General features: G+C 38.6%; 1 protein-coding gene and 1 long non-coding RNA gene across 3 annotated transcripts in view; one reads left to right on the top strand and one right to left on the bottom strand.

Annotated features, from left to right (window-relative positions):
• Positions 1-1,845: 1,845 nt before the first annotated feature.
• LOC129426517 (uncharacterized) overlaps positions 1,846-26,162 on the bottom strand; it is a 38,481-nt gene continuing 14,164 nt past the window's right edge. For both annotated transcript variants that reach the window (XR_008638454.2, XR_012368080.1), the window contains 5 exons: positions 25,539-25,682; positions 19,397-19,537; positions 9,948-10,002; positions 9,708-9,814; positions 1,846-1,984 (listed from right to left, as the gene is read on the bottom strand). This is a non-coding gene — a long non-coding RNA (uncharacterized lncRNA). The remainder of the gene's footprint in view (positions 1,985-9,707; positions 9,815-9,947; positions 10,003-19,396; positions 19,538-25,538; positions 25,683-26,162) is intronic.
• Positions 14,375-25,708, top strand: LOC129426515 (myosin-7). Its single transcript, XM_073863915.1, has 38 exons — positions 14,375-14,404; positions 14,701-14,909; positions 15,004-15,147; positions 15,228-15,384; positions 15,487-15,514; positions 15,620-15,728; positions 16,515-16,604; positions 16,691-16,754; positions 16,842-16,940; positions 17,040-17,143; positions 17,359-17,497; positions 17,587-17,705; positions 17,793-17,940; positions 18,510-18,682; positions 18,768-19,077; positions 19,165-19,238; positions 19,355-19,560; positions 19,693-19,816; positions 19,982-20,118; positions 20,205-20,460; positions 20,544-20,786; positions 20,874-21,050; positions 21,126-21,271; positions 21,366-21,456; positions 21,535-21,924; positions 22,035-22,161; positions 22,262-22,380; positions 22,466-22,662; positions 22,744-22,927; positions 23,032-23,197; positions 23,305-23,429; positions 23,568-23,876; positions 23,968-24,171; positions 24,265-24,561; positions 24,647-24,751; positions 24,833-24,928; positions 25,096-25,230; positions 25,580-25,708. The coding sequence occupies exons 2-38, from the start codon at positions 14,709-14,711 to the stop codon at positions 25,598-25,600; spliced, it is 5,814 nt and encodes a 1,937-aa protein (XP_073720016.1). The 5' UTR covers positions 14,375-14,404; positions 14,701-14,708; the 3' UTR covers positions 25,601-25,708.

Here is a 26,162-nt window from a genome sequence, read left to right as displayed (position 1 = left end):
ATTTTCTCTAGGAAGCTTTTGATGTGTTGGGCTTCACCCAAGAGGAGAAGAACAGCATCTACAAGCTAACTGGTGCCATCATGCACTACGGCAACATGAAGTTCAAACAGAAGCAAAGAGAGGAACAGGCCGAGGCTGATGGGACTGAGGGTCAGTATTAAGATAAAATCCTACATGTGTTACGTGTAGTTATTGGTTGCTGGCTGATCCATTCAACCACTTTCTAATATTGACAACAGATGCTGATAAATCAGCTTATCTGATGGGCCTGAACTCTGCTGATCTTATCAAGTCTTTGTGCCATCCAAGAGTTAAAGTAGGAAATGAGTGGGTCACCAAGGGACAAAATGTCCAGCAGGTGGTTACGCTTTCATGACATCATTACCATTAACTGTAAACACAATACATTAACACATTTTCAAGATGTTATGTATCATTCTTATTGGACAGGTCTACTATGCCGTTGGCGCTCTTTCCAAATCAGTGTATGAGAGGATGTTCCTCTGGATGGTTGTTAGAATCAACCAATCCCTGGACACCAAGCAGCCTCGCCAGTATTTCATTGGTGTGCTGGACATTGCTGGATTTGAGATCTTTGAAGTAAGCTAATATTAACTGATTATTGTTATTCACATTCACATGCAGTGGCACTGTTGTGATCACACAATCTATTCCATTTGCAGTTCAACACCTTTGAGCAGCTGTGCATCAACTTCACTAATGAGAAGTTGCAGCAGTTCTTCAACCACCACATGTTTGTGCTGGAGCAAGAAGAATACAAGAAGGAGGGAATTGAATGGACGTTCATCGACTTTGGCATGGACTTGCAGGCTTGCATTGATCTTATTGAAAAGGTACAAGGTCAAAGGCACTAATTTAATATTGAAGCATTATTTAATATCCAAATTGTTACGTATTTATTTAAATAAACCCACCAAAACCAACCAATTCTCAACAGCCCATGGGTATCATGTCGATCCTTGAAGAGGAGTGCATGTTCCCCAAAGCCAGTGATCAAACATTTAAAGCTAAGCTTTATGATAACCACTTGGGGAAATCAAACAATTTCCAGAAGCCCAGGATTGTCAAGGGTAAACCAGAGGCTCATTTCTCCCTAATTCACTATGCTGGCACTGTTGACTACAACATCAATAACTGGCTGGTGAAGAACAAGGATCCTCTGAATGAGACTGTTGTTGGCCTTTATCAGAAGTCCACCATGAAACTACTTTCTAACCTGTTTGCAAACTATGCCAGCGCTGATTCGGGTAAGAGCAAATTTCAACCGTTATTCGGGTGAGAAGTCTATTAAATATAAGTGGATTTGCGATCAGTTTTAAAGACCTTCCAGAATCTTATCCACAGTATTTTACACCTGCTTCAGACTCACATGGGTTCTCTAAGATTAGTGATGTGTCCAAACTGCACTGTAGCGTTACATACAGACAAAACACTTTGCACATTTTATAAGAAATGTTTTAATTGATTATAATGAAAAAAGCTTTGGGTCTATTTAAAACAGATAGTCCAAGATAGTCTTTTGAACACAGAAATTAGTATTCCGAATTGCTTTATGCTTTTCATGTTAGAGAATTTTTTTTACTTTAAAGTTTCGCAGGAAAGTGGTGGTAAAGAGAAAGAAAAGAAAAAGAAAAAAGGTTCTTCTTTCCAAACTGTGTCTGCTCTCCATAGGGTAAGGGTTAAAGTACTCGTGCACTTGGCATTATGAAACACTAAATGTAAAAGCTAAACATTAATGTAAACCATTCAGAGAAAATGATTAGATGAATTCTGCTCACAGGAGAACCTGAACAAGTTGATGACTAATTTGAGGTCCACTCACCCTCACTTTGTGCGCTGCATCATCCCCAATGAGACAAAGACTCCTGGGGCGATGGAGAATCCTCTGGTCATGCACCAGCTGCGCTGTAATGGTGTGCTGGAGGGCATCCGAATCTGCAGAAAAGGATTCCCCAACAGGATCCTGTATGGAGATTTCAAACAGAGGTACATTCACTCACATAAAATTCATGGTTAATTGTATCAGAAACATCAATTGAAGAATTTTGCTTTAACAGATATCGTATTTTGAATCCCGCTGCCATCCCAGAGGGTACATTCATTGACAGCAGGAAAGGAGCTGAGAAATTATTGGGCTCTTTAGATATTGACCATAATCAGTACAAGTTTGGACATACTAAGGTATTTGCATTAAGTAGTAAGTGTCATTTTTCAGTGTTAAAATACTTGATATCCTTAATATGCACAGTGACTTGTAAGTAATACATTGAAAAGCTGTTTGGACGTTCAAAGTAGTGACTGTAGGCTTCTTAAATAGCATCTTTGTCCTTTAAGGTGTTCTTCAAGGCTGGTTTATTGGGTACTCTTGAAGAAATGAGAGATGACCGTCTTGCTCTCATCATCACAAATATCCAGGCTCGAGCTCGTGGTATACTCTCAAGAATTGAATTCCAGAAGCTTGTCGATCGCAGGTAAGAGGATGGGCAATATAAACCTCGGAAAGCAGAGGAAAAAAGACAACAGTAACATAAACCATATGCTTCTATTGCAGAGATGCCTTGCTTGTGATCCAGTGGAATGTGCGTGCATTCATGGGTGTCAAGAATTGGCCCTGGATGAAGCTCTACTTCAAGATCAAACCACTGCTACGATCTGCTGAAGCAGAGAAAGAAATGGCAAACATGAAGGAAGAATTCCTTAAGTTAAAGGAAGCTTATGCCAAATCTGAAGCCCGCAGAAAAGAACTTGAAGAAAAGATGGTTACTCTTCTCCAAGAGAAGAATGACCTGCAACTCCAAGTCCAAGCTGTGAGTTTTAAACTTTTTATTAAGTTTAATTGCCTGTATAAAAACATTTTACATATCTACTCTCAATATCTGTAAATTAAAAGGAGCAAGATAATCTCTGCGATGCTGAAGAGAGATGTGAGGGTCTAATTAAGAGTAAGATTCAGCTTGAGGCCAAAGTCAAAGAGCTGACAGAGAGAGTTGAAGATGAAGAAGAAATGAATGCTGAGTTGACTGCAAAGAAGAGAAAGCTGGAGGATGAATGTTCTGAACTCAAGAAAGACATTGATGATCTTGAGCTCACTCTGGCCAAAGTGGAGAAAGAGAAACATGCCACTGAGAACAAGGTTTACCTCAACCCACACCTCATTTATATCTAAAGTATTCACAGTGGTCATGTGTATGATGAAGCCTCATACTGTCATTTGTCTTAGGTTAAAAACCTGACTGAAGAGATGTCGGCTTTAGATGAAATCATCGCTAAGCTAACCAAAGAGAAGAAAGCTCTTCAAGAGGCCCATCAACAAGCACTTGATGACCTCCAGAGTGAGGAAGACAAAGTCAACACACTCACCAAAGCCAAATCCAAGCTGGAGCAACAAGTTGATGATGTGAGTGGTTTGATCTTTCAAAAGTTTTATACGTAACATAAAGTAAAATAAGCTTCCAACTTCTTGTCCTTCCAGCTTGAGGGATCCCTGGAACAGGAAAAGAAACTTCGGATGGATCTAGAGAGAGCCAAAAGAAAGCTTGAGGGAGACTTAAAGTTGACCCAAGAGAATGTGATGGACCTGGAGAATGACAAACAACAGCTGGAAGAGAGAATTAAAAAGTGGGTTTTAAACAGAGGGTGACATAACTATAGACGCATACAATGTTGAATCTGAAATCCTTATTAATGGTGATACAAATTTATTCTGAAACTTAGGAAAGATTTTGAAATAAATCAGCTCAATAGCAAGATTGAGGATGAGCAAGTAATGGCAGCCCAACTCCAAAAGAAACTTAAGGAGTTGCAGGTAAACTTTATACGAACAGTAAGAGAACAATATAGATAGTTTGAAATGCTGGCTTTTAATTTTTTATCTTTACACCACCAGGCTCGTATTGAAGAGCTTGAGGAAGAGCTGGAGGCTGAGAGAGCTGCTCGTGCCAGGGTGGAGAAACAGAGAGCAGATCTCTCCAGAGAACTGGAGGAGATCATTGAGAGGTTGGAGGAAGCTGGTGGTGCCACTGCTGCCCAGATTGAAATGAACAAGAAACGTGAAGCTGAGTTCCAGAAACTGCGCAGAGACCTTGAAGAGGCCACACTGCATCATGAAGCTACTGCTGCTACACTGAGAAAGAAACATGCAGACAGTGTGGCTGATCTTGGAGAGCAGATTGACAACCTTCAGAGAGTCAAGCAGAAACTTGAAAAAGAAAAGAGTGAACTCAGACTGGAACTGGATGATGTGGTCTCAAACATGGAGCAACTTGCTAAGGCAAAGGTGAGTAATTGCTTTTCTTCCTTCCAGTTATTTTAGACTCTTGAACCTAGAATTTATCCATACTGCACTTTGACCTGACCTTTTCTGATTAATAACTAACAGGGAAACCTGGAGAAAATGTGCAGGACCCTTGAGGATCAGATGTCTGAATACAGAACAAAATATGAGGAGGCACAACGTAACATTAATGACTTTACCATGCAAAAAGCTAAGCTGCAAACTGAGAATGGTTTGTGCTCTTATTCTAAAATGATGAATTATTCTGTTTAGTGTTAGACAAATGCCCAAGACTGTACATGACTTTCTGTAATGGTTATATGTCTATCTAGGGGAGCTCTCTAGACGGTTGGAGGAGAAGGATTCTTTGGTCTCTCAGCTGACAAGAGGCAAGCAATCCTATACTCAGCAGATTGAAGACCTCAAGAGACAACTAGAGGAGGAAGTGAAGGTATTTTTTTACATCAAATAAGCCAATTCTAACCTACTCCTCATTACAATTTAACATCTAGTTAACACAATATTTTTAATTGTTTCAGGCTAAGAATGCCCTGGCCCATGCAGTGCAGTCTTCTCGTCATGATGCTGATCTGCTGAGGGAGCAGTTTGAGGAGGAGCAGGAAGCTAAAGCTGAACTGCAGCGTAGTCTCTCCAAAGCAAACTCTGAGGTGGCTCAGTGGAGAACAAAGTACGAAACCGATGCCATCCAGAGGACAGAGGAGCTTGAGGATGCTAAGTATGAAACAAGAAAAACTGTATTATTTTATCTAAATGACCCATAATGTCATTTAGATTAGAAATATGCTTCTCCTGACCAACCCATTTGTTTAGGAAAAAACTTGCTCAGCGTCTTCAAGAAGCAGAAGAAGCTGTGGAAGCAGTCAATGCTAAATGCTCGTCTCTGGAGAAGACCAAGCACAGGCTGCAGAATGAGATTGAAGATCTCATGGTTGATGTGGAGAGATCCAATGCTGCTGCTGCTGCTCTGGACAAGAAGCAAAGAAACTTTGACAAGGTAAAAAAATCCTCATAAATCAATTAAAGGAATATTTTACCCTTTTGCCATATTAAACTATGTTATTACCTCAACTTAGACGAATTAATACATATCTATCTTTTTCAATGCGTGCACTGTACAGTGCGTCTTGAATGTGTTAGCATTTAGCCTAGACCCATTCATTCCTATGGTACCAAACAGGAAAGCCACCAAACACTTCCATGTTTTCCCTATTTAAAGACTACATGAGGAGTTATACCAGTAAGTATGGTGCCAAAAAATAAAACTTTTTTTTGGTACCATAGGAATGAATGGGGCTAGGCTAAATGCTAACACATTCACAACGCGCTGTACAGTGCACGCATTGAAAAAAGATAGATATGTATTAATTAGTCTAGGTTGAGGTAATAACATAGTTTAATATGGCAAAAGGGTAGACTATTCTTTTAACTTTTATTGATAAAGCCTGGGCTCCAATGAGAATTACCTAAAATACTTACAATCTACCTTCGATTCACTTATACAGGTCCTAGCTGAATGGAAGCAGAAATATGAGGAGTCTCAGAGTGAGTTGGAAAGTGCCCAGAAGGAAGCCAGATCTCTGAGCACTGAGCTATTTAAACTGAAGAACTCTTATGAGGAGTCTCTGGATCATGTGGAGACCATGAAGAGAGAGAACAAGAACCTTCAAGATGACCTCCATTTACAGTACAGAGCTATTTTGCATTATATCACATTAGTGTCATATTGGCTAAGCTTTTAGCTAGTAACTATGATTCCTTGATTATTAAAAACAGAGGAAATTTCTGACCTTACTGAACAAATTGGTGAAAATGGAAAGAACATTCATGAACTAGAGAAAATGCGTAAACAGTTGGAGCAAGAAAAAACTGAAACTCAGGCTGCTCTGGAGGAGGCTGAGGTATCTTGTGTTACCTAAATGGTTGTGATTCTTAAGTTTAGCTTGTGCATTTGTAAAATAATTAACAAAATAATCAAATATGAAAATAAATGGCATTAAACCAGGTCAAAATCATGATTTCCATTTACTAAGTCAATCTATCTGTCAGGCCTCCCTTGAGCATGAAGAAGGAAAGATTCTCAGAGTCCAACTGGAGTTCAATCAGATCAAAGCTGAAATTGAGCGTAAACTGGCTGAGAAGGATGAAGAGATGGAGCAGGCTAAGAGGAACCAGCAGAGAGTGGTGGAAACTCTGCAGACCTCACTTGAAGCAGAGACCCGCAGCAGAAATGAAGCTCTCAGGGTGAAGAAGAAGATGGAGGGAGATCTTAATGAGATGGAGATTCAGCTCAGCCAGGCTAACAGACAGGCAGCAGAAGCCCAGAAGCAACTCAAGGGTCTTCATGGACATCTTAAAGTAAAACGAGTCTTTTCAAATACTATGATGCTTCCACACATTTCTGCAGTCCTTTCATATTTGAAAATTTGTACTTTTTATAGGATGCCCAACTTCACCTGGATGAAGCTCTTCGTGGTAACGATGATCTCAAAGAGAACATTGCTATTGTGGAGAGACGCAACAATCTGCTTCAAGCTGAACTGGATGAGCTGAGATCCCTGGTGGAACAGACTGAGAGAGGAAGAAAACTGGCTGAGCAGGAACTGCTGGATGTCAGTGAGAGGGTTCAGCTACTGCATTCTCAGGTATGGCAGCACAACCGTAGTAGTCCAACACATAATGTCTTTAAATCATCTTTTAGTAAACAGAATCATCTATGTACTCAATTTTCAGAACACCAGCCTGTTAAATCAGAAGAAGAAGCTAGAGGGAGACAATTCTCAGCTTCAGACTGAGGTTGAGGAGGCAGTGCAGGAGTGCAGAAATGCTGAAGAAAAAGCCAAGAAGGCCATCACTGATGCTGCCATGATGGCAGAGGAACTGAAGAAGGAACAAGACACCAGTGCTCATCTGGAGCGTATGAAGAAGAACATGGAGCAGACCATCAAGGACCTGCAGCACCGTCTGGATGAAGCTGAGCAGATCGCCATGAAGGGTGGCAAGAAGCAGGTCCAGAAACTGGAGGCCAGGGTTAGTTATGAAACTCGTTTTTATTTTTTTGTGGGATCTCACAGAATTTAATAGACAGCAACCACTCCTTGCTTTTGTAATTGTTTATTTTGTTTAGGTGAGAGAGCTGGAAAACGAGGTGGAGATTGAACAGAAAAAGGCAAGCGAGTCTGTGAAAGGAATCCGTAAATATGAAAGACGCATCAAGGAGCTCACCTACCAGGTAATGTTTCTTTAATACAACTTTGCGACTCTCAGACCACCCAGACAATATGAATAAAAATAAATCACAATTCTGTTAACAGACTGAGGAAGACAAGAAGAATCTGGCTCGTCTTCAGGACCTGGTGGATAAACTGCAGCTTAAGGTCAAGTCCTACAAGAGATCTTCAGAGGAGGCTGTGAGTTCTTTGCCATGTACAATCTTTAATATGTTTCTTAGCCTGCATATAATTTTTTACCAACAAAAATGTTTTGTTTTCTTCTGTATTAGGAGGAACAGGCCAATTCTAATCTGACCAAGTTCCGCAAACTCCAGCATGAGCTGGATGAAGCAGAGGAGAGGGCTGATATTGCTGAATCTCAGGTCAACAAGCTGAGAGCTAAGAGCCGTGATACAGGATCCAAGGTAAGTCATCATTGTATACTGCATACTAAAACATTGTAAGTTATCTTAACTACATCTATGCTACACACAACTAATTATTTACTTACTCATAAAGGCTGAATTAACTTTGATTTCTCCTTCTCTCTCTCTCTCTCTCTCTCAGAAAGTTCATGATGCAGAGTGAAGATCTCATTTTCTGAAATACTTGTTTGGTGTTACTCTGAGCTTCAGCTCTGACTTCTATAGGATTGTAGTTCTTTAGAATAAAGTGTACAAATGAAACCTATATGCTTTGTGTCATCTTTTAAAATTAAACACCTTGTTTGTTTATTTGGCATTCATTGGGTTATTTAAAGAACTTGTGATCTCATGAAACATGCCGCTTACTTTTTTCTTTCAATTAATGATTGTACTCTTACCACTATAAAATAACTATGACAGACTTATTATAAAAGTTCTAAAAAAGGCCACAGATAAAAAGTTGATATTTTTAACAGCAAATTTTATTTTAAGATGTGTTAGGGTTAGATTTGTTCTTTGCAATGAAATCGACAGAAAATGACTAGTAAATGACAGAAACTGTGTACTGCTATCAGAGGCTGTTTACAATGACACTATGTTCTGCAGCGAAAATCCTTAAAATCCCACAGGAAACCAGCGGCATGGCTTTTCATTACATTTTCATGTCAGACATCATTAAACATCTGAACACAGACATTCAGAATACTGACAGAAAAGCTAATGTAATCTGCTGCTAAATACTGAAATCAAGAACAACTAACAAAAACAGTACAGCATCAGGGCTATACTCTCTAGAGCAGTGGTTTTCAAACTGGGGTCCGGGGCCCCCAGGGGGGCCGCGAGATGGTGCCAGGGGGGCCCCAGTTTTATGGCATTTTTTAAAATACATTCATTTATAATGAATTCTGTGTAATTAAACCTAATAAAAATAAGGCTACTTACCAACAGCACTACTTTGTATAACTTAAAATGTTTTGTTTAATTAAAAAATAAACTTTAGAACAGTTTTTGTTTCTTTGGGGGGGCCACGAAGGAATGCACCGTACACAAGGGGGGCCTCATTCGGAAAAAGTTTGAGAACCACTGCTCTAGAGATTAAACTGCAAAATGTACAAAGATCCATATGTGCAAAATAAGTCAGAGCTATTGGCTGTTATAATTAAACTAGGTATATAGATGATAATAATGTATTAATAATGAACTTATTAATTTTAATTAAACCATTTTTAATTTTAATGACATTTTATTTAATGATCTCATATAGGTATAAAAAACTTTTATGCACATTTATCTAAAATGCAGATAAACCATGAGTTTCAGAGTGTTTCAGTTTTGATGGCACCATAATTCATGACAAAAGTTTTAAAGATGTAAGTATATGCATTATATACTGTACGTTTTGAGATTAAAATAAGAACAGTACATGGTTTTACAGAATAAGGACTTAAGGGACAGTTCACTTAAAATTGAAAATTCTTCATCATTTACTCAACCTTACCCAATAAATGTATTTGTTCTGAAAAACACAAAGGAAAATATTTTGAAAAATGTTTGTAACAAAGCAGATCTTGAGGCATTCCATAGTACGAAAACGAATACTATGGAAGTGCCCCAAATTTGTTTGGTTATTAATATTTTTAAAAGAATCTTTATTTGTGTTCAGCAGATTTTAACGGGTTTGGAACAAGTTGAGGGTGAGTAAATGATGACAGAATGTTTAACAATACCATATTATCTTTGAGAAAAAAAAACACTTACCATATTTATTTGTGTTGTGTCCTTCTTTACAGGTCAAGTTCTGTAACGATGTATCACTGGTGAACAGTTAAGATCAACAGGTATCCTCTAAATGTCCTCTACACTGACTCAAGATTAAAGTTGAAAAGAAGTATGTTAGCGATAAATACCTAAATATTCAGTGAGTAAACTCAGATCAGTTCAAAAGTGACAGTATGATACGTTTTAATACAGTGATTTAGCAGTATATGTAATTCTTACCTGCATACAAAACTGCAGCTGTCCTCCTTCCCATTGATTTTATGAGACGTCAATCCTATAAAACAAGCCAATGAGAAAGATTTATAAATGCAATGATTCTAAATAAAACCAAGTGCCGAATGCCTGTGGAGAACAGCGTATGCTGGCAAACCTTGATGTTGAAGGTGAAGAACAAACCAATACTGGTTAGAGGTGGAGTTTAACAACAAAACACGGGGAGGAGCTCCTCAAGTTACAAGCTACCTAATAATCATGTGGCCCTAAAACTTAGCACAATGTGCTTGGGTTTTATTAATATTAAATATTGCCATAAGTCAGGGGATAAGAAGTTCTGGTTGGATCTCTCACAATGCCCCAAAAAACACCAAAAGAAATCTAGCAGCAATCTTAAATGTTGATCTTTTATCCTTTGGCTGACAAATTATCTTAACAATTTGTTAACCGCTCAAGACGGCAAACAGCATATGTATAATAACAGACATGCAACATGATTAATAGCAGTGACAAGATTTATTATTAATTAATCATTTTCAAAAATAAGTAATTTATATATTGACATCCTCTATTAAAAAAACTTTAAAACGAAGTATGATTTGTTGGAATCTGACAAAAATATGACAGAGCTAAACGTGACAGCAAAGTCAATATGAGAAAAAGGTTCAAAAGCAAAATCGCCTTTTACCACTGGTAAAACTAAGATTTATCACACACAAAGTCAACAACAATATCTCTAGAAAAAATATATGTTTTTATATTTTTTTCTTTCTTTTATTGTTTGATTAACACTGAGACAGACAGCTTTGAGATCTACTGTAATATAATCTTACACATCAGATATTTTTCCCAACAGTTAACCAAACATTCACTTAAGACAGATCTGCGTGAATTCTTATGCGTGAAAACAGATATTTTTTAAAACTGTAATTCTGTGTAGACGTCTATATATCAGGCTCGAGCGCTCGCGTGTCTGCGCATGCTTCAAATCTGTCATTTAGCGGAAGCAAGATCGATTTCATGTCTTATCAAACGTCATAACTGCATGTTTTAAAACCAAAACCAAAATATCAGACGTGCATGTGAATGAAGACGCACCTTTGTATTAGATTAAGCATTTAGGACGATGCACCTCTCAGAAAACATACAATTAAAGATCATTTTAGATATTTAATGTCTATTTAGAGCTTTGGGATCACTAGATGAGGGCTTCATGTACTTTATGAAAACCTCAAAACCGACAATTATACTTTCTTTTGCCTGTAGCTCAAAATTACACTGGGTGCATACTGACTCATTTTACCAGCACAAGTCACATTTTATTTATTACACACAGTTATTTAAGTATACAACTCACAGTAAAATGAAATCCGCCATATTTGTACACAAATCTGCACAATTTAAAAGTATAGATAAAACTTAAGTATTTTATAAAAGTATCAAATAAACCAATACAATAAATTAAAATTATAATTTCAAGCCGAAATATTTATAACTAAAGAAAAAATGAAAAATAGTTTGTGTAAATGAAAAGATTGTCACAGACTGCACGTAGATCGCACCTATTCCGTACAAAGTTCCAGTTTTACGTCAATACACTGCTATATGTTGGTTAATAATAAACGGGTCTTGTGATCAGACTGACATCACTTTCCCTCAGTTGGTCATGTAACTTTAGTATGTAGCTACTGTATATGGCTCGCACATACCTCTTGATATTTATTTATGCTCTTAGAGACCTTTACAAGTGACATTTGCATTGTGAGTTCTCAGTATCCCTCAACAGTTGCCCTCACTTTGTCAAAGGCACAGAAGGTATTTCACAGGTTTATCTTTACACTCAAGGACAATGGGAAGGAAACAATGTGGAACAAACAAGACAGAGGAAAGAATATCACCTTTGGGTATACTGTAGAAGATGATTGTCAGCCACAGATGTCCATATGTGACAATACAGATTCAAGTTCATTGGGTGTAATTATTGTAACATCAGCCCTTTAAAAAGTAAACACTTTGAAATAATAAATTAAGGAAAACAAGTAAAACCTCAAGACAACACAGGTGCAGTTTGTGCAAATCGGCATAAGAGGTGTACTTTAAAATATAGCATGATTTTTTTTCAACCCCTGAGAAGTTGGCTGACATTGGCTTAACTTAGAACTCTCTTCTATACGTTACATTATTACTACGGTCGCTAGTACGATTTAATCTTAAGGGGAACGCACACCGGACGCGAAGCTCAGCGCCGCGTCGAGTTGCGTCTAGGATAGTCTCAGCCTCAGACGTCACGCCCACAGACTGTTGGCTAAACATCTGATGTTTTTCATACACTTTTCTGGAAACCCTGTGAGAATGTCGAAGTCGTTTTGATTGGTTGAAATAAACTGGATTTCCACAAGACGCGAGTGTCGTGATTAGTTTCGGTCCCTTGAAAACAAAGCTCTGACGTTCCATTGAGGAAGAGAATCAGTCGTGTTCACGTGGATAATAATGATCAGTTATCATGATCAGCTAAACATTGGATTTAAAAAATATGCAAAGTACACGGCATAGACTCCCTAAAAGACATCTAAGAGTTTTGCTTGAGGCAGTTAGTGGAGTCAAAAAGTTTGGTTCTCCTGAATGGCTTGTAGGTGTTAAAAAGTGAAGAGATATGCTTCAAACAGATGTTTAACGGGAGCGTCTCATTGGTGTGGCTATTGATGAAGTGCACAACTATCTATGGTGAGTAATGTTGTTTATTTAGATGCTATTCGATTTCGGCTGGTCATTTCAATAACTGACTTGTTTCCAGCTGGCTCGTTATTGTGGGGAGTCCGAAACTTGACGCTAGACGAAACAAACTGTGACTGGTTGTTTGACATGTCGGCTTTGTCCAGAAAAAGCAGCGAAAAACTCGGAGGTATCATAAACCGGAAGTGTACATTAAATAGCGAGAGCTTCGTCAGATAGTGTCTACTTCAAAATACAAAATATACGTTAGCACCCAATGTTAATCGTTAATGATTTGGGACAAAGATGATGTTATTTAATGTTAAACTATGTGAGTGTTGCTCTGTGGCGCGAGTTGTAGCTGGGTGGTGCAGACAGGGGCCACCTGTCGGCGCCGGTATGCGTATACTCGAGGAAAACAATGTGTTTGATTTTTTTAGAACGGCGCTGCGCGGTGCTGAGTTTGCGCGGTGCTGAGTTTGCGCGTCCATTGTGCGACCCCCTTTTGCTGCTTTACTCTGTTTCTAATGTTGTCCACCGATTTTTCTGTGTTTTCTCATGCTTTTTAATGTAAAGCTTCTTTAAAACAATTAAACAATTGTGAAAAGTGTTATATAAATAAAATAAACAACCAAACCGGTGGCGTATGATGAACATTAGCTTCAGAATTTTACAGGAAATTAAGGAAAACGTGTATGTGTATTGTTCCTATATACTTGGGCAGTGGGATTTGACTGCTAAAGAAATACATACATGGAAGCAGGTTGCAGATATCACACAAGCTGTTCTTCTCAATCACTGAGAAGCACTCAGCAGGAATTTCACAAGTTATCTTTGTCCTCAAGTGTGAAGGCAAAGGAACAATGCGGTGTCAATGATAAAGGCCCGAATGAAGTGTTGGCACCAGCTGGAACCTGACCTTGCTCAGGGGGGTGAAGAGCATCTACTGTATGATGGACAGAATGAAATGACACTTGGCCTGTCCTTGAGCAAGGCACAGATCAGTTGATTTAGACAATGAGATGCCTTCCCTTTTTGAGCCAACAGTTGTTATGTATTGTACACGGTCATCCATTGTATGTGCAATTGAGGAGACCAAATCCCCAAAATCCCCCAGGAAATCAACTTTGTGTTAAATGACTTGTTCACAGGTCAAATACAATAGAACCTTTGTATTAAGATCCTTCAGCCTTTGTTTTTAATCCAATTTCCCAGTTCTTCACAGCATTAGCGCTCTTCCTCTCATGGATTCACTCATCATACAGGATAGAGATTTGTAATAAAAATACTTATACAATTCCGATCACAGTGTATATTGGGGTTTCTCGTTGGCAAGAATTATACCCTAGATATCTACCCTCCTGTCTTTGACGGTGACCCAGCCCACCTGTATCACGACCAAACTCAGACACGACTATGCTTCATTGAATTCCTGCAACCATATTTAGAGGACCACTTACATTATAAAAAGGCTGAGAGTGAATGGCCTCAGACAGGTTTCTATTGTTTCATCAAAAGGTAAGCAAAACAGAGAAGCCTTAACATCTGAAAGCCTGACGATATTAACACTCTCTCTTTGTTGTAGATCCTAGCCAAAGAACAACACAATATTTAATAATTACGTTCAGTGTGTACTTGGATAATATTGACTAGAATGGAATAATAACAAATGTTTGACATTTTGTATACAGTGATGCTATCTGTTTTGTGTCTATCCCCAGTTGCTTGATCGGTGAACTACATACAAGTAGGTAAGTTACCTTGATTACACTGACTGCAATGGTACAAACTCTCCATTTACTTTCGATCACTTTCTCTGTCCATTGCACTTTTATTGTATTGACTAACTAAATATCAAAGCAACTGTACTGTAGGTAAAACTATTTTTGCAATGTCTCCTACCAGACATTATTAGTAGTCTTAGTAATACTAACAGTCTTGTTTTGAGTGAATTGCTTATAATTTTAAATCTAAAAAGTCTTTTGAGAAATGGCGATCAGCATATTGGGATCAATATATACATTTAAATGTACATAATTGCAAGCAGGGTGAAAGATGGGGGATGCTGCAATGGCGGAGTTTGGACCCGCTGCTCCGTATCTCAGGAAATCAGACATTGAGCGTTTGGAGGCCCAGACTCGCCCCTTTGACATGAAGAAAGAATGCTTCGTTCCTGATGCTGAAGAGGAGTACCTTAAAGCATCTATTGTCAGTCGAGATGGTGATAAAGTCACCTGTGAGACTTCTAAGAAAACGGTAAGTAGTGGCATTTTGATCAGTCAGAAGACTGGAAAATTACAATAAGAATTGTAATTATTAAGACGTTGTCAAAACTCTTGTGTGCCCGCAGACAGTAGTTGTGAAGGAGGTTGACGTTCACCCTCAGAATCCACCAAAGTTCGATAAAATTGAGGACATGGCGATGTTCACCTTTCTGCATGAACCCGCTGTGCTGTTTAACCTCAAAGAGCGTTACGCAGCCTGGATGATTTACGTGAGCGAAAAGCAGATGTTTAAGATCTAAAAGCACCACCCGCAGTGTTAGTTACATATCAACTCTCTCTCTTTCTGCAGACCTACTCTGGGCTCTTCTGTGTCACTGTAAACCCCTACAAGTGGTTGCCAGTGTACAACCAGGAAGTTGTCGTTGCCTACAGAGGAAAGAAGAGGAGTGAAGCTCCTCCTCATATCTTCTCCATATCTGACAATGCCTACCAGTACATGCTGTCAGGTGAGTCTACATGAATCACTTTTTATATTGTTAAATTTATATCAATAAATTCAATAAACAGTGACAATCAATTAAGTTTAAAAACAAATCTTTCATCTGCAGACAGAGAAAACCAGTCCATTCTTATCACGTAAGACATCACATATTTTATGCTTTAATGTGAATTGACTTCTTTCTTTTACTTAATATTTTTACAAATGAATTATGAGTTTCTAAAGCTGATTTGTGTTTACAGTGGAGAATCCGGTGCTGGTAAGACTGTGAACACCAAAAGAGTCATTCAGTACTTTGCCAGCATTGCTGCTAGTGGTGGAAAGAAGGACACAGGAAGTGAAAAAAAGGGAGAACTAAAACTAAAATGTTCCAAGTCAAAGTTCTATAAATCATCAAAATTTATGCATACTTCTAAAGGTGAACTTTGTAGCCTTACGTACAAGCTGAAAGGCTAAAATTTGTCTCTTTAACGCATTACTTTGACACATTATGGATTCTGACATGCTTGCGGAACCCCTTGCGTTTTTGTCACCTACCGTGCCGTTTTTGCAGAGCGCTCTGAGCGCCTGTAGTTGAAAAAAGTCCGAAAAAGCACTCGACAGCATTCATGTTTTTTCCATTGTCCAATCGATTGCGCGGGGAAGCGGGCCTTTTATTTTAGTGACAGAAGTTTAAAGTGTCTTGAAATAACCGCAGACTGCAGCCAGTCACTCTTCTGCGTGTTTTCAAAACATTCGCCCCCTTTCTGCTAATATGAAAGTTAACAGCAAACCAAAGTTTCAAGAGCGCTTTTTTGTGTTTGTATGAAAGATAAGTATATCATGCAGTAATTAATTTTTTTTGTGAAACAATATCTTATTTACGCTACAATGTTATAAAGTTAAATTACACTACATCAAAAGTCGTTTACAATATTTTTTATGAAGAGTATAATTTGCTGAACAGGATTATGTGCCCACTAAGAACCACTCTTGAAGCCAAACCAACTAACAAATGTAAGGGCATTTTGTCAAAAATAGGTATCCATCTCTTTAAATGACTTTTGCTACTACAGTTTTGTGGATTGGTAAAACAAAATAATCAGTAATATAAAAAGCTCAAATACAACAAGATTCATATGCGTTTATTTCTAGGGAACTTTGGAGGATCAAATCATCCAGTGTAACCCTGCTCTTGAGGCTTTTGGTAATGCCAAGACCATCAGAAATGACAACTCATCCAGATTTGTGAGTTCCTTCCACCTGCTGGTACAAACTTCCGCAAATATTTTTATCATCTATGTGACTGTGATGAGAATTTTGTTTTTAATCAGGGCAAGTTTATCCGCATTCACTTTGCTGCCAGTGGAAAGCTAGCCTCTGCTGATATTGAGACTTGTAAGAATTTCTTACTCTGGCTAATTCATCTGTAAGTATAAACACTGGTTATACAGTCAATTTTCATATTCTAAATTCTACAAACAGATCTTCTGGAGAAGTCTCGTGTGACTTTCCAGCTGAAGGCTGAGAGAGACTACCACATCTTCTACCAGATCCTGTCTCAAAAGAAACCAGAACTTCTGGGTAAGCAAATTCACATCATTACTAAAAAACTATAGTTGTCAAGATGTAGGTACACTTCTGCAAGCAATATTTTAACATTGTATTTTGTTGTTAACGCAGAGATGCTGCTCATCACAAACAACCCCTATGACTATGCCTTCATCTCCCAAGGAGAGACGCAAGTGGCATCTATTGATGATTCTGATGAGCTGATGGCTACTGATGTGCGTTATCTGATACATCTACAATATTCTAATTTGATTCTAAGTGATCATTACGTAGCATTTTGTCAAACATAGGTATTCATTTTTGAAAATTAGTTAAGAAATAAATTAATTAATTTCAGGTTGATATATAATCTAATCTTTAAAATCTGTGGGTGTTTGTCTGGACATCTGTTACATAATGAATTTAAACAGACACTGAATGTTTGCTCTAGGAAGCTTTTGATGTGTTGGGCTTCACCCAAGAGGAGAAAAACAGCATCTACAAGCTAGTTGGTGCCATCATGCACTACGGCAACATGAAGTTCAAACAAAAGCAAAGAGAGGAACAAGCCGAGGCTGATGGGACTGAGGGTCAGTATTGAGATAAAATCCTACATGTGTTACGTGTAGTTATTGGTTGCTGGCTGATCCATTCAACCACTTTCTAATATTAACAACAGATGCTGATAAATCAGCTTATCTGATGGGCCTGAACTCTGCTGATCTCATCAAGGCTCTGTGCCATCCGAGAGTCAAAGTAGGAAATGAGTGGGTCACCAAGGGACAAAATGTCCAGCAGGTGGGTACACTTTCATGAAATCATTACCATTACTGTAAACACAACACATTTTCTATAAGATGTTATTGTATCATCTTTATTGGACAGGTGTACTATGCCATTGGTGCTCTCTCCAAATCAGTGTATGAGAAAATGTTCCTCTGGATGGTTGTCAGAATCAACCAATCCCTGGACACTAAGCAGCCTCGCCAGTATTTTATTGGTGTGCTGGACATTGCTGGATTTGAAATCTTTGATGTAAGTATAATGATGTTATTCTCCATTTTGTCCTTATTAAAAGCTTTGTTTAATATGGTTTTAATTCAGAATTGTTAGAATTAGTTGCTAAATGATTACCTTTTGTGCAAACGGGAAAGTCTTTCGCTTAGTTAATATGCACGTTAGATGGGTCTCCACATTATGCACGCACTTGTAAATGTGTGAGAAGAGGGAAAGCTCTCATTCGTTATCTATTAGCTGGTGGCAGTAAATTAAAGTTTATAATCATAGTAACGCGAATGGTGTCTCAACTTACACTGCAGTTAAACGCATACACGAAGACACTCATCGTCTAAACTGAGTGTAGTTGCTCCTGGTCGTAGTTTCAGATGATGCAACAGGCGTAAAAAAATCCCTAACACCCAACTGTTTTACGTCTAGTAATATGTATCTCTAAGGTTTATTTGGCTAACTTTTAGAAGGAGTACATTAACACATCAGAGCTAAGAATCCACACTATTAGTGACTACGTGGATTGGGAAAAGAACCTGCTCCTGAGTAATATATCATGTTTTAATTTCATTATTGCTATTACATTTTTGTTTTATTTCAACACCTTTGAGCAGCTGTGCATCAACTTCACTAATGAGAAGTTGCAGCAGTTCTTCAACCACCACATGTTTGTGCTGGAGCAAGAAGAATACAAGAAGGAGGGAATTGAATGGGAGTTTATTGACTTTGGCATGGACTTGCAGGCTTGCATTGATCTCATTGAAAAAGTGAGTTTTTATAAATGAAGACATCCAGATACACAGAACAAATACTTCACTTAATTCAAAACCACTGATTCTATTTTTGCATTAGCCCATGGGTATCATGTCGATCCTTGAAGAGGAGTGCATGTTCCCCAAAGCCAGTGATGCAACATTTAAAGCTAAGCTTTATGACAACCACTTGGGGAAATCAAACAATTTCCAGAAGCCCAGGATTGTCAAGGGTAAACCAGAGGCTCATTTCTCCCTGGTTCACTACGCTGGCACTGTTGACTACAACATCAATAACTGGCTGGTGAAGAACAAGGATCCTCTGAATGAGACTGTTGTTGGCCTTTATCAGAAGTCCACCATGAAACTACTTTCTATCCTGTTTGCTAATTATGCTGGTGCAGAATCAGGTGTGTTTTATTGATGATGTCACAGAGAACAAAATAGTCCTTGACAAATATTAAGAAGTTTCATCTAAATATGTTTTTAAAAAACAGCCGAGGGTGGTGGTAAAGCAAAGGAGAAGAAGAAAAAGGGCTCTTCTTTCCAGACCGTGTCTGCCCTTCACAGGGTAACATACAGTTTTTTCATACCACAAAGCATGAAAGACTTTATTAATCTTTTAAGACAATTAGCATGAAAAACTCAACAAATATGGGCAGTATCTTGAAACATCTCTACCCACAGGAGAACCTGAACAAGTTGATGACTAATTTGAGGTCCACTCACCCTCACTTTGTGCGCTGCATCATCCCCAATGAGACGAAGACTCCTGGGGCGATGGAGAATCCTCTGGTCATGCACCAGCTGCGCTGTAACGGTGTGCTGGAAGGCATCCGAATCTGCAGAAAAGGATTCCCCAACAGGATCCTGTATGGAGATTTCAAACAGAGGTACATTCACTTTCATATCATCTTGTCTGAATGATAAAATGCTACATGTATATCAAAATTCCAAATTTATGGTTCATTGTATCAGAAAACATCAATCAAAACATCATCATTTGAAGAATTTTGATTTTACAGATATCGTATTTTGAATCCCGCTGCTATCCCAGAGGGTACATTCATCGACAGCAGGAAAGGAGCTGAGAAATTATTGGGCTCTTTAGATATTGACCATAATCAGTACAAGTTTGGACATACTAAGGTACTAAGATGTATTAAGTGTAATTTTTCAAATGTTAAAATACTTTGTTGTATCCCTGCTTCAACACAGTCATTGTAAGTAATCCATTGGTAAGTTTTTTGTATGACTGTTCTGTTGTGTGTTCAACAGTACCGACTGCCTTAAATTGCATCTTTGTCTTTTAAGGTGTTCTTCAAGGCTGGTCTACTGGGTACTCTTGAAGAGATGAGAGATGATCGTCTTGCTCTGATCATTACTGGTATTCAAGCAAGAGCTCGTGGTATTCTCTCAAGAATTGAATTCCAGAAGATTGTTGAGCGCAGGTTAAACGTCATTATGCTCGAACATTTCATTAAATAAGTAATACTTACCTTTAAGCAATTCTAACAAATGTCATACTACATTATAGGGATGCCTTGCTTGTGATCCAGTGGAATGTGCGTGCATTCATGGGTGTCAAAAATTGGCCCTGGATGAAGCTCTACTTCAAGATCAAACCACTGCTACGATCTGCTGAAGCAGAGAAAGAAATGGCAAACATGAAGGAAGAATTCCTTAAGTTAAAGGAAGCTTATGCCAAATCTGAAGCCCGCAGAAAAGAACTTGAAGAAAAGATGGTTACTCTTCTCCAAGAGAAGAATGACCTACAACTCCAAGTCCAAGCTGTGCGTTTAAAACGTTTTATTTAGTTTAATTGCCTGTATAAAAACATTTGATATATCTATTCTCTTTATCTGTAAATTAAAAGGAGCAAGATAATCTTGGCGATGCTGAAGAGAGATGTGAGGGTCTAATTAAGAGTAAGATTCAGCTTGAGGCCAAAGTCAAAGAGCTGACAGAGAGAGTTGAAGATGAAGAAGAAATGAATGCTGAGTTGACTGCAAAGAAGAGAAAGCTGGAGGATGAATGTTCTGAACTCAAGAAAGACATTGATGATCTTGAGCTCACTCTGGCCAAAGTAGAGAAAGAGAAACATGCCACTGAGAACAAGGTTTACCTCAACCCACACCTCATTTATATGTAAAGTGTTCACAATGGTAATATGTATAATGAAGCCTCATACTGTCATTTGTCTTAGGTTAAAAACCTGACGGAAGAGTTAGCAGCTTTGGAGGAAATCATCGCTAAGCTGACAAAGGAGAAGAAAGCTCTGCAAGAGGCCCATCAACAAACACTTGATGACCTCCAGAGTGAGGAAGACAAAGTCAACACACTCACCAAAGCCAAAGCCAAGCTGGAGCAACAAGTTGATGATGTGAGTGGTTTGATCTTTCAAAAGTTTTATACGTAACATAAAGTAAAATAAGCTTCCAACTTCTTGTCCTTCCAGCTTGAGGGATCCCTGGAACAGGAAAAGAAACTTCGGATGGATCTAGAGAGAGCCAAAAGAAAGCTTGAGGGAGACTTAAAGTTGACCCAAGAGAATGTGATGGACCTGGAGAATGACAAACAACAGCTGGAAGAGAGAATTAAAAAGTGGGTTTTCACAAAGAAAGAAACAATCACTTAAGAATCCAGCTCAGAATCATATTCCTTATCAATAGGTATAATCAAATATGTTCTATTACAGGAAAGATTTCGAAATCAATCAGCTGAATAGCAAGATTGAAGATGAGCAAATAATGGGAGCCCAACTCCAAAAGAAACTTAAGGAGCTGCAGGTAAACTTAAATTGTTATTTTAGAAAAAAAGATGGTTTGAAATTCCACCTTTAATTTTGGTCATCTTCTCACTACCAGGCTCGAATTGAAGAGCTTGAGGAAGAGCTGGAGGCTGAGAGAGCTGCTCGTGCCAAAGTGGAGAAACAGAGAGCAGATCTCTCCAGAGAACTGGAGGAGATCAGTGAGAGGTTGGAGGAAGCTGGTGGTGCCACTGCTGCCCAGATTGAAATGAACAAAAAACGTGAAGCTGAGTTCCAGAAACTGCGCAGAGACCTTGAAGAGGCCACACTGCATCATGAAGCTACCGCTGCTACACTGAGGAAGAAACATGCAGACAGTGTGGCTGATCTTGGAGAGCAGATTGACAACCTTCAGAGAGTCAAGCAGAAACTTGAAAAAGAGAAGAGTGAACTCAGACTGGAACTGGATGATGTGGTCTCAAACATGGAGCAGATTGTCAAGGCAAAGGTGAGAAATTTGCATTAATTGCTTTCCTTCTTTTCAGTTATTTTAGACTTTTGAACCTAGAATTATCCACACTGCACTGCACTTGACATCTTATGATTAATATCTAACAGGGAAACTTGGAGAAAATGTGCAGGACCCTTGAGGATCAGATGTCTGAATACAGAACAAAATATGAGGAGGCACAACGTAACATTAATGACTTTACCATGCAAAAAGCTAAGCTGCAAACTGAGAATGGTTTGTGCTCTTATTCTAAAATTATGAATTATTCTGTTAAGTGTTAGACAAATGCCCAAAACTGTACACTACTTTCTGTAATGGTTATATGTCTATCTAGGGGAGCTGTCTAGACAGCTGGAGGAGAAGGATTCTTTGGTCTCTCAGCTGACAAGAGGCAAGCAGTCCTATACTCAGCAGATTGAAGACCTCAAGAGACAACTAGAGGAAGAAGTGAAGGTATTTCTTATCTTTTACGTCAATTTTAACCTACTCCTCATTACAATTTAACATCTAGTTAACACAATATTTTTAATTGTTTCAGGCTAAGAATGCCCTGGCCCATGCAGTGCAGTCTTCACGTCATGATGCCGATCTGCTGAGGGAGCAGTTTGAGGAGGAGCAGGAAGCCAAAGCTGAACTGCAGCGTAGTCTCTCCAAAGCAAACTCTGAGGTGGCTCAGTGGAGAACCAAGTACGAAACTGATGCCATCCAGAGGACAGAGGAGCTTGAGGATGCAAAGTATGAAACAAGAAAAACAGTATTTGTGTTTCCCATAATGTCATTTAGAGATTGCTTCTCCTGACCAAACCATTTGTTTAGGAAAAAACTTGCTCAGCGTCTGCAAGAAGCAGAAGAAGCTGTGGAAGCGGTCAATGCTAAATGCTCGTCTCTGGAGAAGACCAAGCACAGGCTGCAGAATGAGATTGAAGATCTCATGGTTGATGTGGAGAGATCCAATGCTGCTGCTGCTGCTCTGGACAAGAAGCAAAGAAACTTTGACAAGGTAAAAAACATCCTCATAAATCAATTAACTTTCATTGATAAGTCCTGGACTCCAATGAGATTTACCTAAAATACTTACAATCTACCTTCGATTTACTTATATAGGTCCTAGCTGAATGGAAGCAGAAATATGAGGAGTCTCAGAGTGAATTGGAAAGTGCCCAGAAGGAAGCCAGATCTCTGAGCACTGAGCTATTTAAACTGAAGAACTCTTATGAGGAGTCTCTGGATCATGTGGAGACCATGAAGAGAGAGAACAAGAACCTTCAAGGTGACCTCCATTTACAGTACATAGCTATTTTAGCATTCTATCACTTTGGTGTCATATTTGCTCAGCTTTTAGCTATTAACTACAATTTCCTTGAATATTAAAAACAGAGGAAATTTCTGACCTTACTGAACAAATTGGTGAGAGTGGAAAGAACATTCATGAACTAGAGAAAATGCGTAAACAGTTGGAGCAAGAAAAAGCTGAAATTCAGGCTGCTCTGGAGGAGGCTGAGGTATCTTGATTGTGTTATATACAATTTAGTCTAACCATGTTATAATGGACTCTCTGTGTTAAAATTTAATAATTAACCTACATGGTACTAAATGGAAAGTAAAAAAAAATATCAAGAACTTCTCATATGATTTGTTAGGGTTCACTTGAGCATGAGGAAGGAAAGATCCTTAGGGCCCAACTGGAGTTCAACCAGATCAAAGCTGAAATTGAGCGTAAGCTGTCTGAGAAGGATGAAGAGATGGAGCAGGCTAAGAGGAACCAGCAGAGAGTGGTGGAAACCCTGCAGACCTCACTTGAAGCAGAGACCCGCAGCAGAAATGAAGCTCTCAGGGTGAAGAAGAAGATGGAGGGAGATCTCAATGAGATGGAGATTCAGCTCAGCCAGGCTAACAGACAGGCAGCAGAAGCCCAGAAGCAACTCAAGGGTCTTCATGGACATCTTAAAGTATGACGCATTGTTTTATTTAAATAAGTAATATTGTGTGTTGTCAAAGTGGAATCCCACAACTCTTATTTGTATACTTTGTACCTTATAGGATGCCCAACTGCACCTGGATGAAGCTCTTCGTGGTAATGATGATCTCAAAGAGAACATTGCTATTGTGGAGAGACGCAACAATTTGCTTCAGGCTGAACTGGATGAGCTGAGATCTCTGGTGGAACAGACTGAGAGAGGAAGAAAACTGGCTGAGCAGGAACTGCTGGATGTCAGTGAGAGGGTTCAGCTACTGCATTCTCAGGTATGGCAGCACAACAGTACTACAGTAGTCCAACACATAATGTCTTTAAATTATTTTTTAGTAAACAAAATCATTTATGTATTCAATGTTCAGAACACCAGCCTGCTGAATCAGAAGAAGAAGCTAGAGGGAGACAATTCTCAGCTTCAGACTGAGGTTGAGGAGGCAGTGCAGGAGTGCAGGAATGCTGAAGAAAAAGCCAAGAAGGCCATCACTGATGCTGCTATGATGGCAGAGGAACTGAAGAAGGAACAGGACACTAGTGCTCATCTGGAGCGTATGAAGAAGAACATGGAGCAGACCATCAAGGACCTGCAGCACCGCCTGGATGAAGCTGAGCAGATTGCCATGAAGGGGGGCAAGAAGCAGGTCCAGAAACTGGAGGCCAGGGTGAGTTATGAAACTCGGTTATTCATTTTTGGGGGGGGGGATTTAGATAGCAGCCTCTCCTTTTGTAATTACAAATTTTGTTTAGGTGAGAGAGCTGGAAAATGAGGTGGAGATTGAACAGAGAAAGGCAAGCGACTCTGTGAAAGGAATTCGTAAATATGAGAGACGCATCAAGGAGCTCACCTACCAGGTAATGTTTTTTTAATACAATTTTGCAACTCTAAGATCACCCAGACAATGTGAATAAAAAGAATCACAATTCTGTTAACAGACTGAGGAAGACAAGAAGAATCTGGCTCGTCTTCAGGACCTGGTTGACAAACTCCAGTTGAAGGTTAAGTCCTACAAGAGATCTTCAGAGGAGGCTGTGAGTTCAAGATATCTTTTTTCTTTAACTAGAAATGTTGTGTTGGGGAAAAAAACGTTGCATAAAGCTAAATTTACAAGATCATTAATTAAATATGATTTCACTAAAATTTCATCTGACAAATTAATTTAAACCTAATCACTTACTGACAATATTGTTTTCTTTAGGAGGAACAGGCCAATTCTAATCTGACCAAGTTCCGCAAACTCCAGCATGAGCTGGATGAAGCAGAGGAGAGGGCTGATATTGCAGAGTCTCAGGTCAACAAGCTGAGAGCTAAGAGCCGTGATACAGGATCCAAGGTAACTAAAATTAGCTAGTTGCTAAATAATTGTTGGCAGTGGCCAGACAGTGCTGCAACTTAGTTTCAATCATGGGAGTCCTAATTAATATATTAACAGTTATCTATTGAATAAAAATATGATTTGCAAAATCTAAAATCATTTTGTGTAGAGTTATGTCTTCAATATAAACACTTACCTAACGTTTTACTTGAATGCATCCCCAGTGTATAAGGTGGTGCATATGTGCAATAATATTCTTTTTTGAAAGCTAACTCTCAGAGAGCTTAAAAACATCTCGATTATTTAATAAGCAAGCAAGAAAGTACCTTCATATCCAAAACCCTTTTGATGTCTTTTCCTCTCACAGAAAGGGCACGATGAAGAGTGAAGCTGAAGGATTGCAATGGATCTTGCTGAAAGGCTTGTTCAGTGTGGCTGAGTGCTGCTTCTTCAGTTCATTATCTGTAGTTCTGTAGAATAAAATGAGTGTGCAAATTATACCCTGTTTTTCTGCTAATTGTGTTATTTTGACATGATTAAATTGCATTCACCTTAAAAACATTAGGGGAATCAGGTATGATACCACTAAATCTAACCAGGTCTGATTATCCAAGATATCCAGAAATTATCCAAAAATCTCAATAAAAAATCAGATAAAACAAATTAATAAAAATAAACTAGAATACAACAATATCATGTACAAAGTAAAAGCTTTATCTTATTAGAATCTAAATAGAACAGTTTGCATTAGATTATGTTTAAAAGATGTTTTAACATTAAATGATAATTTAATCTGAAATTAACATGCAAATCCTTTTGTCAATTTCCTTATTTCTTACCTTACAGAAATAGAAGTTGTCTAATGTCTGCATTGTCCTTAAATCTAATAGTCAAAACTAGAATAGGAGCTAAAAAGCTCTTTCTGAGTACCAATTTAATTGTTGTGTGTG

Source organism: Misgurnus anguillicaudatus, chromosome 25, assembly GCF_027580225.2.
Source record: "Misgurnus anguillicaudatus chromosome 25, ASM2758022v2, whole genome shotgun sequence".
NCBI classification, from domain to species: Eukaryota; Metazoa; Chordata; class Actinopteri; order Cypriniformes; family Cobitidae; genus Misgurnus; species Misgurnus anguillicaudatus.
Note: the sequence above shows the minus strand (reverse complement) of the source record. Positions and strands in the feature narration are given on the sequence as shown.

Bases quoted from the DNA above. Each gene is read 5' to 3' on its own strand.
- LOC129426515 (XM_073863915.1), top strand. From the start codon at position 14,709: ATGGGGGATGCTGCAATGGCGGAGTTTGGACCCGCTGCTCCGTATCTC. The intron at 21,457-21,534 runs GTAAACTTAAAT...TCTCACTACCAG, and splicing joins AGAAACTTAAGGAGCTGCAG to GCTCGAATTGAAGAGCTTGA. The intron at 22,928-23,031 runs GTAAAAAACATC...TTACTTATATAG, and splicing joins AGCAAAGAAACTTTGACAAG to GTCCTAGCTGAATGGAAGCA.